A 13,875-nucleotide genomic window follows, 5' to 3' on the forward strand; every position below is an offset into this window, starting at 1 on the left:
TAAATTTTCAATACCCCAGTTTAAAAAAAATATACAGACTAATCAATTTTATTTTTAAATTTGAACCTGTTTCTAGTAAGTTTTCAAACTAATAAAGCAAATTAAAATATCATCTAAAACCTAATATTATATAAATATAAATTCTTCCGTTAAAGAAACAATCAAGTATTATTCCAATTATTTAAAATTTAAATTAACTTTTCATACTTGATCTAACTATTCCTTATAAAAAAAAATCCCTAATAATCCTAATATAAAAGGCTAGTCTATGTAATACTAAAAATGAGACAAAAGTATTTATTCATTTTAAAAATCAATAAACTAAATGACCTTTCTTTAAAGTATTAATATACCATTCTCCCTCCATCCCTCTTTCTGTGTCCTAATGACAAAGAAGTGGTTTCTTTATAGAGAAAGGACTATTTTAAGTATGCCTGCTGGGCTTTTCTGGTACGCAACTAATAAGAAATGGAGTGTTTGATAAACTAGACAAAGCATTCCCTTGTACTGTAAATTGTAGTATGATTCTCCTGGTTTACTGGTCTGAAACTTTCTATAGTAATTGGAGTCCTGCTTTAGTCTACATTCTATTTTGTCATGGCATAAAAAAGCTACCCAGTATATTATATTGCTCTAGGTTTCATTAAGTTATTAAGGAGTTAATCCAACATTCTTGACTTTTTTTATCCATTGTGCATTAAATATTTCCTCTTGAAGTCCTGAACTAATTATTAAAATGAAATACTATGTATGTTAGCAATTGCTACTGCAGACAAGACTGTATTTATTAAAACAAAAATGCTTTGTTTTTATAAAATCCAAAAGTGGAAATATCACTAAATTTAACAATCACTTTAAAATTAAACCACAAGTATATGTACTAATCAAATCACAGACTAACAATAAGGAGGAAGAACAAAATGAAAATATTTAAATATAAATTTATGAACCCGGCTAGAATCAAGTGAAACTGGAATATTCCTTCAGCACCTAGATTAGTAACTAGCACACAGCAGAAACTCAATGTTTATTGAATAAATGAATTAACCAACCAACCAATTGTCAGTTGCCTATAAATTGGTAAAACTTTTAGGAAATACAATATAGGAATTACCTATTATTGTTATCAGCCGTAAAGACCCAGTAATGATACTAGTAATTGATCCTAATGAAGCAAAAGATCGTGATGAAAATCTCTGCAATAGTAGTGGAAACAATCTGTTGACACCCAACATCAGGGAACCAGTGACACAGATTAGGGAACATCTACCCAATTAAATACTATAACGATTGGGGGGTAAATAATGTTAAAAAAACAGTAACAATGTTAAACATGTACAATATAAGATGAGAACACGAAGTAAAAATAACAGAAACCAAAAATAGTCCACTATGATTGCAACTATATAAAAAAACACATAGACATCTAGAAGTTAATAAGCAAAAAACAAATCATAATTGGGGTAAGATAATTTAAAAATTGTCATTCATATTCAGATACATCAGCTTTCCTATTCCTTGATAAAAATTTATTTTGAAATTCAACCATTCTCTTTGCCTACTTTTCAACAGCTTTCTGTCAATATTGCTCAAGAAAACAGGTCACTTTAGGTAACTTTTCTTATCAAACTAAAACAAAAAAGATGGCATATAAATTAACTATCTAAATATTTCCTTTGGTCAATTTGGGATTGTGCCTATTATATTTTAATATTATGTTAAAGGGAAGAAAGACACTAAGAAAGGAGATAAATGGCAGTTCTACTGTACTTTTTACAATGTCTGTCAGCCTTTCCAGGCTCACAATTTGCCACAAACAGAAAAAAATAATATTTAAAGACAATAACTTAAGTTAAAGTGTATAACACTTTACAGACACTGACTTTCTAACTTTGCTCTCATCCTTATGCCCTGTTGCCTTTTGTGCCCCATTCCACACCCATCACTATTTGCCACCCAAGGAGGGAGGGAGTGAGGTAGTCAGTCCTACACCACCTCCCCATCAGCACTGGTTGGGGGGCACTCTCAGGATGTCCTGCAGAGAGACTCCCCAACACTTCAGAGAGAGCCTCAAGCACAGATGCAGATACTGATGGTTAGAAGAAGCAGGCTGCCCCCGTTAAATAAGTAATAAAACCCAAGTGATATGGACGAGTTACTGACCGCATCTGCTACACCTCACATCTTTGAATATTCTGTACCATTTGAAATCTTATAAATTAAAATGATGATATAAAACAGAATTGCTTTCTAGTCAACATTTGATAGTTGCAACTAAATATGCCTTATGCTCTGTTTCCTGGGTAGTGTAGCTGTCACTAAATTTGAAAAGAAGCACATCAGAAAATCAAAGGCAATCAAGGAAGTATCAAACCATTAGGTTAAACTATATAAAATATTGGGTTTTTTTGCAGATCAAAAATGGTTGAATATCAGCGATTTCATATGGTTCAATCTAATATGTATCAAACTTCAATTATTTCCTTTCTGGATTCCATATCCATTGTAGAACCTATCTGCAAGGTCTTTACGTCTACCTCTTATTTCCTTTTCTCTTCTCCCCTTCCTTTGTTCACGGGGAAATATAGGCATAAAAGTGCAAACTAATGACTACTGGTACTCTGAAAATACAAATTTCCAGCTGTGGCCATGCTAGGTATGGATGGATGAATGGATGAATGAATGACTGCATGAATGAAGCAAAATAAGATTTAAATAAAGAATATAGCTTTCTCTTCTACTCCCCATGATTCCATTCTTTCCACTAAAAGAATAATTACTGTCTCAAAAGATCGACACACTAAAAGCACATCAGATTACAAAACCAAGTCTGATCAAAATAATCCACCACCATGTATATAAAAATATTTATACACCTTTTTGAGTTTATTGTCATGAAAATGCATTCACTTAGCAAGGAAAAGTACATGGCCACAATAGACATCTATATTTAGTTTCAGCTACTGCCAAAGAATTGAAAAAATGGAAGAAGAAAGAAAAGGCAGATGTATGATCATCCTTACCTGTAAAAGGAGATTTCAACATGGGACTGTCCTCCACCATTATACCTTCTTGTGTCTTGTGTCCAACCTTTTGCTTATACTGTTGCACCAACTCTGTGGAATGGATAGAATCTACAGGATTCATTTCATTTGACTGTGTGCTGTGAACATTGCCTGTGTGCTCAGAAGAGCACAGCAAGTCTTCAGGACGCTGCTCGGCTTTCATTAGGTCACTACTAGATAATACTCTCAAACTGACCGCAGGAAACTTCAGAGCAGCAGAGTTTGCCTCACCGAAACTCAAAGAATTTGATATACCAAAGTCATCCTCCTCAGGAATGGGGTTGTACCATATTTCCCCTTCATCATCTGCATCATTTTCCTCATTAAAGTCTAAAGAACAGTTTCTTGATAATGAAGACTCGGTAGCATTACACACCACACACGTACAATATTCTTCAGATGGTTTAAGAGGTTGTGATAGCTGATGTTTAGGCAGAGAAACGGGTGAGATGGATAAATGACTTACATCTTGGCATTTCTTATTTTCTTCTTCCAAATTAAAAGATCTCAGAGTACTCTGATACAGCCAATTGCGTTTCTTTGACACGGTGATACTGTTCAGTGGCTTATGACCTCTGAACCCAATATTACCCTTCAGATTTTCAAGTTCTCTTCTCTTCACTGTAGAACCATAAACATTTTCAAATAAATCTGTTTTAAAGAAAAAAAGAAGGTAGAATATAATACCTGGTATACCAAGAAAGACATGTCCCTTGAGGCTATTTAAATACTATTTTTTAAAAGATAAAAAGAAAAAAAAGTAATATTAACCACATTCAAAAACTAAAACTGAACAAGAAAATTTAGAATTTTTTACCTAAAAATCATATCTATTATTTAGAAATCAGACTGCGAGTAATCAGTATCATAAGAATTCTAAGAAAAAGGATAGACAAACTGAGACTGCCTTTATAAACATGACAGTGCTAACAAAACTTTACCTTAAGGAAAACATAATTTATAAAAAGCTTACGTAGAATGGTTTGTACACAGTATGCCTTTAATTAATATTTGAATAATTTTCAACTCACTACAAGGACGAAAAGTCTTAAAAAAAAAAAAACACCAAAAGTAATATTCCTATTTTTATGAAGATTAACTTGGAATAAATCTTTCAAAATTAAGTGAGCATTACTCATTAGTAAATGCCTTACTGATAATTAAGATTTCAACATTTGTTTTCTAACCATACAATGCAGCATCTTATGCAGAGTATAAATTATAACTACCTAGGCCAAAATAAAAATAAAAATCCCTTAAGAAGGCCCCAGATTAGAACCAAGTATACTGTCTCACAGTAAGCACAACACAGCTATTATTATTGGCCTGGCACAAACTTAAGCAGCAGGAAAAAACAAAAAAGTCCCCGCCCTAGGAATTCATAGTCCAATGGGGAACATCAAATACCTAGATATATGTACATGTTAACATGATGTGATAAGACTCTAGAAGTGTATATATAACATTAATTCCATATAAAGAAGAAAAATTGTTGCACTTCCAAAGAGGTGCACAAAGCAGGCTTCACTGACAATCAATACGTTAAATATATATCCATCATAATAAGAATTCACTGTACACAATTAAAACAAAACCATAGATCTAAAAATTTTAAATCATGCCAGGTTTGTAAATTATGCAATTATGTTCTTATGCTAATTTGAATGTATATATGTTGATTCATCTTAGTATTATTGCAAGTAAAATATAATAGTCTAATAACAGACACTGCTAAAAACACACTAAACTACGTGAAGCTTAATAACAACCAAAAAAGATTAGGTTTGTGTATAATGAAGGTGTTACGTAACCTCCCTTCTACTGAAAAAATCCTTTAAAAATGTGGATTTGTCATTTTTGAATCGTAAAGGTTACCCAACGAAACAGGTTAATAATAAACAAATAAATAAATAATTTAAAACCGTAAACAAATTGGGTTTCAAGTTCAATTAGTTCCAGAGGCATGAACAGACTAGGAATTAGAAGGGAACAAACCTCCCATGAATAACTTACTACACCAGACATTTATTTACTCAACCCATTTATTGAGTGCCTATTATGTGCCAAGTACAAGAGATAAAGCAGTAAGAAAGTCCTTAACCTCATTTAACTTTCACAACGATCTTATGACATAGGTATGATTGTTTCCATGAGCCTCACAAAATATATGAGGAATATGGTCAAGGTGCTAGCCCTAGAATGCAAATGTAAGCCTGTCTAACCCTAAAACCCATGCTTTCAGTCTCCCTGACACTACGCTACCCGCTGAAAGTAGGGAAGTAGGCAACCCTCCCTCAGCATGGTGATAATATCAACCCAGAGCCTTATAGGGTGGCTGGAAAGATTAGGTGAGATAATGTTAGAAAACTATATAGTACTATTCAAAAAAGTCAACCAACCTGCCCAAGATCAGCTAGTTGGTAAATGGAAGAGGCACCACTCACAACAAACTCCCCTGATTGCCAAGTTTGTAGTAGTACACCTGGGCTACTAGGAAGGGATAGCCACCTCCAACTTCCAGAATTTAATATGCAAACATGTAACAGACATTCAGTAAATAACTTGAATTGGTTTAGTTTAATTTAAATCACAAAAACCTGAAGATTCAAGACTCTTTCTTTGGTTCTGTCTCCCTTACACTTAAAATTCAGAACTGAAAATCAACACATACTCAAGAACCACTGGGGCTTCTGGGTTTTCAGTGACTATATCCTTATGCTGACTGCACTACAATATAGATCTATTTCACATTTAAGCCTAAATCCTATATTATTTAATAGCATTTCAGACCTTCACAGAATATTTTATATGTAGTTCTGACACAATCATAAAATTGAAGCACAAAGTATAAAGTTATACTCGTATAACTCAGAACAGCCATGAGCCACATCTCACTTTACGTTTTTCTCAGATGTCTCTAAAAACATGCAAAATTTTATATCGTTTGACACATTATTTTGAGTCCTATTGGAGTTTTTGACATACACTATAAACACGCTGCTACTTGTACTACATTCCAAGGAACTGCAATGAGAAAAATAAAGCTATTAGCATCCCATATTTAAGCAAACTTGATACTTCTACTGATATAAGCATTTAATGAATGTGTAATATTAAAAGGAATAATTACACCGTGAGACACAATTATTTTTCATGAAACCATAAACTATAAAACTTGAAACTAAATAGTCTGATTGTTATTGCTGAATAATTCACAATACGTGATGCTGAAGTTTAAATTTAGATAAATAAGTATTTATAAATAATTTAAACCATTTCATTTGTATCTCAGTTAATTAAATGGATGCATATGAATGTATATTACACAGAAAGGAAAAAGTATTTGCAATCTTCCCTTCACTCCCTTTTTATGCTAAAATTAATGTTAAACCTATTGGCATAAACTTAAAAGTTACCTTTAGCTTCGGAACACATATATATGTTAAAAAATATAAAGCACAAGTAAAAAATATAAAAATGTATGCAAAGTTACAAGGCAAAAAAGTTTTTATTCTCTTGCAAATACACGTTATGTTATAATTGAATTTTAATTAAAGTCATTTTACTTTAAATACCTATAAGAGAATGCAGAAGTGGCAATTAAAATTTTCTACTCAGAAAAATATCTACATAGTGGTGAACTACTCAAGCCAATTTTGTGTTCTTAACTATTATTTCATAATAAATCTAGATGACTTACTATGACTGAACTAGTACCACAGCTCAAAATCATCAGCAAATTTTTTGAGAAATTATGTATTTCAATCCGCATTGAAAATCTACAATATTTACAGATATCTTTTCATCATTTTAAAATTTCTACTACAGAAACAAACTCTGTTGCTTTTTCTTACTTCTCTTTATTAAAAAATCCTAAGTAAAAGTATTCTTATGAACATCGAATTCGAGTTCAAATAAAAATAAGCAGTACTGCTTATAAACTCAAGTCAGGCAGCCAGAAGAAATTACTAGAATAAACTTAAGCCTTAGCCTTAGGGGTGTGTGTGTGTGAGTGTGTGTGTGTGTGTGTGTGTTTGTATGTGTGTGTACACATTTTTTTCCCCAGATAAATCTAAATGGGAAAGTGGTACAATGAAAAGGAGAGAAATGCTTTTTCTATCTTTTATTTTTCCTCCCTTGTGACTAACAATAAAAAAACCCCTAAGAAACAGGCTGTGTGTTAGCTTTGGGGATAGGAAAGTAAAGAAAACATCAAGACTGTTTTCAGTTCCACAAAAGTAATGAGGGGGAACAAGAAAAAAGAAGCACAAAGAAAAGATGAGTAGACTTCACAGCGCCCCTCACAGGGTCCACTCCAGCTCAGTTCCCGGTGGTCCTCACGGCAGTGCTCCTCAACCTCTGATCACTTCACTCTCCATCCAGAATTCTAATGATCTGGGGCAAGACAGTATTCTCACAAAGCCTGCTTGCCTTTCTCTTGATAACAGCTAAGCAGCAGGCATGGTACCAATGGATTATCTCTTTTCATCCTCACAGCAACCTGAGGACTGAGGCTCTGCAGGGTTGGGTAACTTGTCCAGGGTCAAAGCCTGACGTGGTGGATCTGCTCAGAAACCCAGAATCTCGATTCTGTTAGACATTATACTATACCCTTTCTTGCAGATTCCAAAATCTATTTAATTGATGCAAGATGAGACCAACATGGAGGAAATTGCTTAAAGTTGTCATATATAAGTAGTAAGTATAAATTCATGCATACAAAACTAAAGCAGAAAGAGCTCAAGTGCTTTTCCGTAATACGGATTAGTATCAAGTATCAGAATAAAGTATAATGCTTTTTCACAACTTTAACAAATGTATCAAGATAGGTGATTAGGGGACAGATAATTCTAGAAGCTTACTACTTAAAGTGTGTACCAAATGGCAACATCCTTACTGGGAGTTTGTTAAAATGCAGAATCTCAGGTGTCCCACCCCCACTGTGGGGACAGAGCCCCAGAGAGTAGTTTACAGGCTCTCAGCCTCACGTTAAGGGTGCTGGCTCGGGTGGTGAATGGCCGCTGGCTGTGGCTGATTGGCCTTCGGCTGTGGCTGGTTAGCCGAATGGCCGCTGGTATAACTGCTGCAGCTACGAAGGATTGCCGAGGAGCCGAGCAGAGCCGAGCGGAGCTGAGCAGAGCCGAAGAGAGCGGAAGAGGAGAGCCGAGAGAGAGGAACAGAGTGGAGAGAGTGGAGGAGAGTCGTCGGTCGGTTGGTTGGCAGAAAGGGGACGGAAGGTCACGCGTCCGGTGGGCCCAGCCTCCAGTGAGACCATAGTGGTATGACTCCCCTACCTATGGCTCCGTGGGTGTTCCTTTTCGGCCTCACCATATCCTGCGTTCTTGTGTGGGGAGCAGGAGCACAGACCCCGCAGGCCGCCCCGCACGACAAATGGCGCAGCGAGCAGGGTCCCCTGCACGACACCCACACATATTAAACCTGTATTTTAACAAGATTTTCAGGCAATTCATACAAACTTTAAACTTGAAGAGCCCTATAAGAACTCTATAACTGTGAACCACACACACATGGAATGGCAAATATCCTTAGTGATTCTCAAAATATAAACACCACTTAGCAATGTAGGACTTTGAAATCAATACATGACTTTCTGCTGAATTTGTAATTCTCAGAATTTTCCTACCCGCAGCATCTCCAATATTCTGTGGTACAATTCCCCCCTCCCTTCCACCCCTGCAAAAAAAAAAAAAAGAAAAACACAAGAAAAACAAAAAAATGGACTTGCTTCTAGGGCCACAATGGCAGAATTTCTCACAGAGGGATTTAAAGCTAGAACATAGTAAAAAATTATATGTTTACAGTTACTAATCTTGAAAGGGCTAATGCATAAAATAGTTTATTGGAAAAAATTCATAAAGAGAATATATCTCATATAGGTAAGAAATTAGAGATATTACCATAAATATTTGAAAGAAAAAGAATAGATGGAAATTTGCATTAAAAGTGTCAGCTTAAAGAAAAATGTCAACTTCACTTTAAGATATAATGCACAAAATCATATCAGCTAATTAATACTATTTTAAAAGAACTGTCTAAAGATATTAGACAAAATATTAACAAGTTATATGTCCTAAATTTTTTCTTTCACAGATCATGGAACAAGAAAAGTAGAGTCAAATCCAAATTATTTTCTAAAGCAGTAAAATAACAAAATAGCTCACGCTGGTGCTTTTAAATTTATTTCTGAGTACTATATGCTAATTAAAACTTATTTATAAAGATTTATAATGAAGTATAGTTGGCAAATAGATTAAAATTCCTTCTTAATCTTAAGGCTTGCAGAAACTTGACAATATTTACTATGTGTAATCACTTTAGATTTCTTAAATAATCATCTCAATTAGGAACAAATTGGCCAATCTGTGAACACTACATAACCAACTGCATCAAAACATTGGCATTATTATACTATCAAAAGTTTTAGTGGTTCCGAGTAAGAGCCAGAAATTAAAATAGAAAATCATTTTGCCTACCATTTGTCATATGGTCTAAAGAATTTCCAAAATACCTATATAGGTTAGAGATCTCTACCCCATTATGTTGTTATTCTGTTATAAATTCTAACTATAACTTTATTTTTAAAGAAAATATAAATAATATTATATAGAAAAACGGGTTTAAACCTTTTAGGCTATTTATCTGAACTGCCCAATTAATTTTTTAGAAAACATGATTTAAAAGTAGAATCCAAGTAACATCATTTGAACTAAGTAAACATTTAAAGGCAAAGGTTTAAAATGTATACAGCAGTTGATTTTTAAAAAGTCTTAAAATCTATTCTAGAATTCCATCTTCTTTACAACTTTGAGGAAGTTACACCTTTAAACCTTGTTGAAATTCCATACATGTCCTCAATCCAAGCAATTTAACAGAATTAATTGAATCAAACCTCTAAACAACTTTAGAGTTTCTTTGACCTTATATAAATAGGAATTTTAGAGTCATAAAGACCTGAATTTGAATCCATATACTAGTATATACAAACCATATACTAGTTTGAGAGACCTTGGGCAAACTACTTAATCTCTGTTTCTTTGATTGTTGTTAAATGAGTTGTCATACCTTGGGGGGGGGAGGGGGGATGATATAGATTATATGCAAACCACATAAAGTATCCAAAATGGGTTTAATACCTTCAACTAACCTTCATGAAAAAGTTACAAAAAAAAAATAATGAACGCTCCAAATCTATACTAGATATAACATTGCACAAATTATTTTTATCTTTCCTAAAAGATGAAATGATGATTTGAAAGGAAATAACATCTGAGAAAGTTGTTTAAACCAGATTGTTTGTGCTTAGATTTCTTGTAAAATATCTAAAATATCATCACATAGTAATTCTAATATTTCATTTCAATTTTTTAATAGTTTCATTTAGTTTCTTGATGAAAAAAAATCAATGAATTCATTCTTAAACATTACTACATTCATTATTGCTCTTAAAATCCTTGAGTGTTTACACTACAACTGAAAGCATTAAAAGCCATCAAATGGTAAATATTTAACCTTTGCAACAAAGGATTAAAAAATACTTGAAGTTTTATACAGATTTTTGTGATAGCTGAAATTTAACTGTGTTAAAAGAGTTAACTGAACCAAAATCAGAGGAGGTAAAGCTATAATGGCAATAAAATGTAATAAATGATTACAAATACTTTACTCCTGGAAATGCATATTTTAATTTGAACTTAGTATAAAGTACACCTCTCTTGACAAAAATATTACATTCTACTATCCTTTTACTCAAGTGAAATGGAATAAATTTGAGGGAAATTTTTGACAGGTGTGGATTAGAGGTTTATAGATTCAATAAAACTTTTCAAGTTTGTATACATTTTAAATGAATCATTTGATTTGTTCTCATTGTGCGATTAGTAGCTTTCTGAACTCTGTTTCTCCCGACCGGTTTGTGTTTATTGGTTAAACAAAGTTAATGTGTATAAACCAAGTCCTGTAGGAGTTGTCATTTTTACCAGAGAAACTGCCAAGTACTGTGAACTTTTTACATTTCAGCATTTAATATTTTTTGAAATCATTACTGATAATACGTCATTATGTTAACTAAAAGTCTTTATATTTAGGAGTGTAATTTAAAAGATCATGGTTTTGGCTCAGTCTGAAGGTATCATACTTCTTTCAGAAGAGAAGATTTGCTATTTACAACATAATTAAGAGATTTCTAGTATTGATAACCTAAACTTTCAGTGGAAATAAAAAAACACACATACAAAATAGGCAGCAAAATCCTATTATAAGGACAAGTATACTCAAGGAAAATGACTGTGTTTACACTTTCTTATTTTGATTAAAATACTAGTGCCCTTGTTTTTCCACAATAAAAAGATTACCTGCTTTGTTGGGTTTTTTTGTGCGAACGTTAGGGGAGGGAAAGGTGGAGAGAAGTAGGTGAAATCCTACCTGACTAAAGAGAAATTTTACTATGGTAGTTTGTTTGGTTTAGTTTGGTTTTGGTTTTTGGTTGTATGTGTCTGTGTGTGTGCACACGCGCCTGGGAGAGGAGGGGAAAGAACGGTGTAATGAGTAAAATGACAGCTATGAAGCCCGTTGGATCCAATTCAAATGCACAAACTCCACAAAAGTCTATGCTTTGCCTAGAGCTACAAAGAATAAAAATGAAGGAAGCACCGCCCAACCCTAAACCTACTAAAAGTCTGTAGTGAACTTAACCTTTACTCACTGTTGTGCTTAGGTGTAGGCACAAAGGTTCGTAGAGAAGAAAAAAAGCAAAACCCCCAAATTCCTCATGCCACTGTCTTAAAAAAGAACAGAAAGCAAAACGAATGAATGCATTTTACTAAGTAACCTCGAAATCGCATTAAGCTGCCACTTACATGACACTTTGGCACTGGCACGTACCTGTACCTGTCTGCGAAAACATACCTTATTCTTCCTCTTAAGACAGAAGCCCAGTTAATAAACATTAAGGCTCGAGGTGTTAGCATTTTGATTGCAAAGTATTCTACCTGTCAGCGCAATTCTTTCGTCTGGAGGCACCGAGAGGACTTGGCTTTCGCGCATTTTCAACCCGCCCAAATTTGGAGAGGTGGCCTGCGCTCCCGTGACTTTGGGGGATGTCCCACCGGAGCGACCCTTCATTCCCAGGGACAGCAGGCGTCCTTTGTACATCCACTTCTGCAGCTTCTTGACTGTCACCGCGGGCGGCCTGAGAAAGGGGAGCCCCTCCTGGCCTTCTTTGCCGCTGCAGATCACAGGGGGCCCCGCAGGATCTCTGAAAGCGCTTCCCGGGGAGCGGCTGGGGTCCTTGGAAGCGGGAGTCTGGAGGCCGGAGGGTGCCGCGGCCGGGACGCTGCCTCGGCTCCAGCCGTCCATCCCTCCTCCACGTGGCGGGGGTTCGTCCAGGTCCCCGCGCGCACTGCACCTGATCCAGCTGTCGCTCGGCCACCGCTGCAAGGGAGGCGGCTTGGCACTCACTCGGAGGCTCTCGAGGCTTCTGCTGCAGGACAGCCGCATCCGAGGAGTCCGCAGGCGGCCTCCCCCTGACTCCCTCGGAGGCGACCGGGGCGGGGACACCTGCTGCCAAGGGCGGCCCCCGCCTCCCCGCTCCCAGTCTCCGGGGCAGGCTCCGCAGTCCGCAGAGCTGCAGGGGGAAGTAGGCTGGCTCAGAGCCCCGGCTCCCTCAGGGCAGCCGCGATCCGCCCAGCCCCGCCGCGCGCCGGAGTCAGGGGGCAGGTCGTGCATGGCCTGGATCAGCAGATAATAGGCCTCTCGCAACTGGGTCTGCAGCCTGCCTGTCTCCAGGCGGCCGCCCTCCGCCCCAGGGGAGGAGCCCGCCGCCGGGGGAGGCGGGGGCCACCGCTCCGCCTCCGCCCCCTCAGGCTCCAGCGCGCACTGGGAGCCGCCGGGCAGGTTCTCGTAGTAGTCCGCGACGTCCTCGTCGCCGTCTTCCTCTCCGCTGCCCTCGGAGTCCCGCGAGGCGTGCACAGGGGCGCGAGTGAGCCCGTGGCTCCGAGCAGCGGCCTCCTTCCCGCCTCGCAGCTGAGGCCCGAGCGCCCCCGACTGCTCCGGACGCCCTCCGGGGATCCGCGCCTCGGGACCCCACGCCTGAGGCGACGGCGGGGCCGGCTCCAGGCTCAGCGGGGCTCCGTCCGCGTGCTCGCGGGGAGGGGCGCCCAGAGCACCCCGGGTGTCCCCCTCGGCAGTGGAGGAGGCCGCCCGGAGCCCGAGTCCTCCGGCAGCACGGGGACCTGGCCTCCCCCGGAGCCTGGACAGCGTCCTCCTCAGGGGGTCCGCCATCCCCTGCACCTCAGGAACCGGGCTCGCCCCCGCCGCGGGGAGTGATCGGAGCCCCGCTCGGGAGAAAGCGGTGCTCGCGGAGGCGGCGGCGGCACCCCATGACCAGCCGCGGGCCCTCGCGGGCTCCTCACATACTTGGCATAACTCTGCCGCGGGAAGGGGTGGGGGAGGGCGGCGGCGCCGCAGAGCGCATGCCCCGAAGCCCCCGGCTGCGACGGGGCGCGCGGGCTGCGGGCTGCGTCCCCCGCCGCGCGTGAGGCGAGGGGCAGACGGAGGGGCTGGCGGGGAGGTGGGTGACAGTGAGCTGAAGGAGACGGAGGGAGGGAAGCGAGGCTAGCGCACCGCGCGTGCGGCTGCGGTGAGAGTAGAGGCAGGAGGAAGAACTAGCGGGAAGGTGAGTCTGGGCTGGAGGCTGCAAAGTTTTAGTTAGGGAGACGGCAAGGGAAAGTGCCCTCCTGGCTGCCACGCACCACTTTCACCACCCATCACCACCATTGCACGAGGCGTGTCT

At 38.6% G+C, this 13,875-nt stretch overlaps 1 protein-coding gene across 2 annotated transcripts in view; it reads right to left on the reverse strand.

Moving 5' to 3' along the window:
• Positions 1-13,507, reverse strand: part of SYDE2 (synapse defective Rho GTPase homolog 2) — a 36,080-nt gene extending 22,573 nt beyond the window's left edge. For both annotated transcript variants that reach the window (XM_019710206.2, XM_019710207.2), the window contains exons 1-2: positions 12,074-13,507; positions 3,024-3,716 (exon numbers count right to left, since the gene is read on the reverse strand). In XM_019710206.2, coding sequence (XP_019565765.2) covers positions 3,024-3,716; positions 12,074-13,364 — 1,984 coding nt within the window. In that variant the 5' untranslated portion in view covers positions 13,365-13,507. The remainder of the gene's footprint in view (positions 1-3,023; positions 3,717-12,073) is intronic.
• Positions 13,508-13,875: the final 368 nt, after the last annotated feature.

The sequence above is a fragment of the Rhinolophus sinicus genome, linkage group LG06, assembly GCF_036562045.2.
Source record: "Rhinolophus sinicus isolate RSC01 linkage group LG06, ASM3656204v1, whole genome shotgun sequence".
Taxonomy (NCBI): domain Eukaryota; kingdom Metazoa; phylum Chordata; class Mammalia; order Chiroptera; family Rhinolophidae; genus Rhinolophus; species Rhinolophus sinicus.